At 38.6% G+C, this 3,674-nt stretch overlaps 1 protein-coding gene across 1 annotated transcript; it reads left to right on the top strand.

The window, feature by feature from the left end:
* The first annotated feature begins 333 nt into the window (after nucleotides 1-333).
* EMC6 (ER membrane protein complex subunit 6) lies at nucleotides 334-3,062 on the top strand. Its single transcript, XM_027379422.2, has 3 exons — nucleotides 334-475; nucleotides 2,404-2,552; nucleotides 2,734-3,062. Exons 2-3 carry the CDS (start codon nucleotides 2,414-2,416, stop codon nucleotides 2,940-2,942), a joined length of 348 nt encoding a protein of 115 aa, XP_027235223.1. The 5' UTR covers nucleotides 334-475; nucleotides 2,404-2,413; the 3' UTR covers nucleotides 2,943-3,062.
* Nucleotides 3,063-3,674: the final 612 nt, after the last annotated feature.

The raw sequence follows: 3,674 nt of genomic DNA, 5'->3' as shown, positions 1-3,674 counted from the left end.
ATGCTCTAACTTATGAAGATCGATTTGCAGTAATGAAATTCAAACGCTCTAGCTAAATGTTTTATACGTAGATTTGTGATATCTGTTATAGTGAATGTGTTTTGCACATATCACGGAGACTTCCTATGTTTTAAATACCAAAGCTTCCTTAGAAATAAACTTGCAGTACTTCTAATATTATTAAGTTATACTTTTCCGACTAAAGCTAAACTGATGTACGATAATCAAAACATTCATGTTCCTCATTGTTGCCAAGCTAATGAATCTATAAAACCTTAAATAACCTTCTTGGCAATTAACTAAATCATAATGAAATTGTCTTTTAATATAAGGTTTATCAAAGCATGATATGAAATTATTCCGTACGATAGCTTGCTTCCCTTCACACGACATCAAGGAAACGCGATTGTCAACAAACAGCTGATTTTCTATCTGATCTCGTGACGTAAAATTATATAGGTGTTTTTGGCGTCTGGTAAGTCTTTTCTTGGTGTTTTTCCTCATTTAGCTAATAGAGGAGTGTTCCCTCTAACAGAATTTTTAGAAATTGATGGGTATATCGGAGTAATAATTAGTGTACTTGCTTCCTGATGAAGGGTGTGTTTGGGAATGTTTATGGAAATTCCTAATTAATTTAATTCTCGGCGACAGAACCAAGTAACCAAAGGTGAGAATAATCTCTGGTAGTCTGTTTTATGCTTTATATTCTTGAATTCATGAGGGACCTTGGTTTATAGTTAGTTGTTTCAAAACGAATTCATAGGCCTGGCATTTTGGGATAGCGTTGTGTTGACTTGACTCCGGACACATGCAGAAATAGAGAAATAATAAGCTAAGGCCCCGAAAGAGCACACGAAACATCATCATTAGTTTTAGAACAGCGTCCTATAGATCAATATAAACAGTCACTTCCAAAATTACACCGGCAGTGACTTGACCGATCATCATTACCTTGTCATATTTGGTGGTCACTCTATATTTTCTTTTATACACCTCCCTGTTTTTTTATTTGTTTTTTTCTTGTTTAGATAGCAACCAGTGCAAGCTTTATTTTGCAAGATATATATGATAGAGTATATTGGGTTAAGGTTTGTTGGCATTTGCCTGAGTACCAAATGTACAGAGGCCATGGCAATGTTGTGACTTAATCTAGGCCAGATGTGGTCTAATGTTCAGAAATTACCAGGATATTATTCATACAGCAAAGTTTGAATTATTCAGAATAGAAATGTAGAAAGTGATTTCATGGTCTCCAAATTTTATCGTTAGGTAAAACAGCCAACAAACCTCTCCCTCTTAATTTCGGCAAGTATTGCACGGAAAGTTGTGTTTTGCCAGAATATATATGGTGGAGATTTATTTGTCATCATCATCATCATCATATCATTTTCATCAGCATCATCAGCTTATTCTTACAAAATAGAGATTTTAAGCAGTTATATACAAGGCTGTTACATCCATGACTTCAGTTTTTGCCTTTTAGGGATGTTGGAGATGGGAACGGAGGCCCAGTGTTGGGGCTCACACCTGCCATGGGCCTCAGCCCAATTTTGCATAGTCTTTGCATCTCCCCTTTCCTTTTCCTTCTCTTCTCTAATCACATTTTCTGTCCAATTCTTAAAGTATAAGAGACATGCTGGAAGGATTAAGGGCTGACTTTGTGTCAGTCATGAATGGCCTCAGGCAGTCATGTGCACAGTATTCCCTCTGTTATTTGTCTAGCTGTTACCCTTTTGACCCTGAGGGGCAGACCATTCCTCTTCTCCACATATTTCAGGCTCACTATGGCCAGTAATGAAGAATTTTTACCTTTATTAGGAGCATTGAGGCTTGTTCCTTCATCTGTTTGCTTAGGTGAACTTGAGTTATCTGGTTTCCCGACCCCTGACTCTCTTTCAATCGCAGCTCTACCCAGTGCTACTGCTATCCCCGCCTCAATGCTTGATGTCAAACTTGATCCATTCCAAATCATCCACCCAGGCCGTTACTGAACCTTCAGAATATATCCCTTCCTCTTTCCCAATATCCTCCACCCCATCACCTCCTCTTGCACAGTCTCCTTCATTTTCTGCCCCCTCCTCTTGCTACTACTCTTCTTCCTTAGTCTGCCTCCCCGCAGTACTACCTTACTCAAACCCACTAACTTTTCCTCTCATCCTCGTCCTTCAACTACTTTCTATCACCACTAATCTTTTGAGTACTCTTTTCAGCCCAAGTGGGATCAATTTTTCATGATTCCGCTCTACAGCCCCATATTCAGACAGTACACTCTTCTTCCACCAGTATATCTAAAAACAAGTATCCTTTTTCAGCCATTCTGATTCTTCAGCCCAAGATTCTTTTCTTGTTTTACATCACAGGTATCTGCATGACTGACTTATTACTTTCTTTTCTTTTTTTCAGACTCTTCAGGATGTCGGGAAGAGTGCGCACTAGAGTGGATCGTGGGACTGGGGAGATCGTAGCATATAGTGATGCTGCTGTCCGTAATAATTTGGCTGTGATTGAGTACTGTAGAACATCAATGGCTGCGTTGTCTGGAGCTACAGCAGGTAAGCAGAGGTTATTGAAGGAAAACATGTGGAAAACTAAGCAGTGCAAGAATTTTTTCTACTGTGTTTTATTTGGTTTATTTGCACATATGTGGAGAAAGGTTTTCAGGTGATTGCACCTGAAAATGTCAAAAATAGAAAAAGAAAGCATTGTATTACCACAGACCTTTCATTTCAACAGGTATGCTGGGCTTGACTGGCTTGTACGGCTTCCTGTTTTTCTTCCTGGCCGGCCTCATACTGTGGCTAATGCTGCTCTTGAAAGCAGGGTCAAAATGGCAACAGTATTTCGTCAGTCGACAGTCTCTTCTCACCAGTGGCCTTTTCTCTGGCTTGTTCACATACATTCTGTGTTGGACCTTTTTATATGGAATGGTACATGTATATTGATTACTTTTCCATTATTTTGTTTTAAGTGGACTGAAAGTTGTCAATGGATGAATGTGAACAAATGACCAATTTGGAAAACTGATACTGCTAAGAATAAAGATATAAATAATAGGAATGAAACTTGTTAGTTTTACTATTCCATTTGCTGTGAAATGCATATTATCTTTATACAGTATCATTACTGGGGGAATTCAGAAAGCACAACAGCGACTGAAGAAAGCGCTGAAAGAGGAAGTTCATGTTACTGATTTTACATGTATGTGAAGCATGGTATATGAGATGTAGCTGCTTGTTGGCACCTAAGACATTTTCACTTTTAAAAGAGTGAAAATGCCAATAGGTCATAGAAGTCCAAACTACAAGTAATGTGAACATTCATCATAATGTGAATTATTTGAATAAAAGCTAATCACAAGGACCTTTAACATAATACACCCTCCCAATACCAAGGAAAGGAAGATTGAGGCTCAAGGTAGGGAAATTGCCCTTGGGCCTCAGCCCTCACCTCAACTAATTTTGTATGGTCTTTTCTTATCCCCCTTTCCTCTTCTGTAACTTCTTTATCCCCTTCTATCATTTTATTCTTACCAGGGCCAATAATGAAGATTGTATATCTGTATTTGGGGCATTAAAGATTGCCCCTACCTCAACTAACCTATCTGAATTTGTTTTTATTGGTTTTCCAACCTCTGCCCCTCCTTTGACCATGGCTTCAACCACTGATACTGTCCC

The sequence above is a fragment of the Penaeus vannamei genome, unplaced genomic scaffold (genome assembly GCF_042767895.1).
Source record: "Penaeus vannamei isolate JL-2024 unplaced genomic scaffold, ASM4276789v1 unanchor904, whole genome shotgun sequence".
In the NCBI taxonomy this organism is placed as follows: Eukaryota; Metazoa; Arthropoda; class Malacostraca; order Decapoda; family Penaeidae; genus Penaeus; species Penaeus vannamei.
This window is presented reverse-complemented; position numbering and strand designations above follow the sequence as displayed.

Excerpts from the sequence above, each read along its gene's own strand:
- EMC6 (XM_027379422.2), top strand. The coding sequence starts at position 2,414 with ATGTCGGGAAGAGTGCGCACTAGAGTGGATCGTGGGACTGGGGAGATC. Across the intron at positions 2,553-2,733 it reads GTTGTCTGGAGCTACAGCAG|GTATGCTGGGCTTGACTGGC; the intron begins GTAAGCAGAGGT and ends TCATTTCAACAG.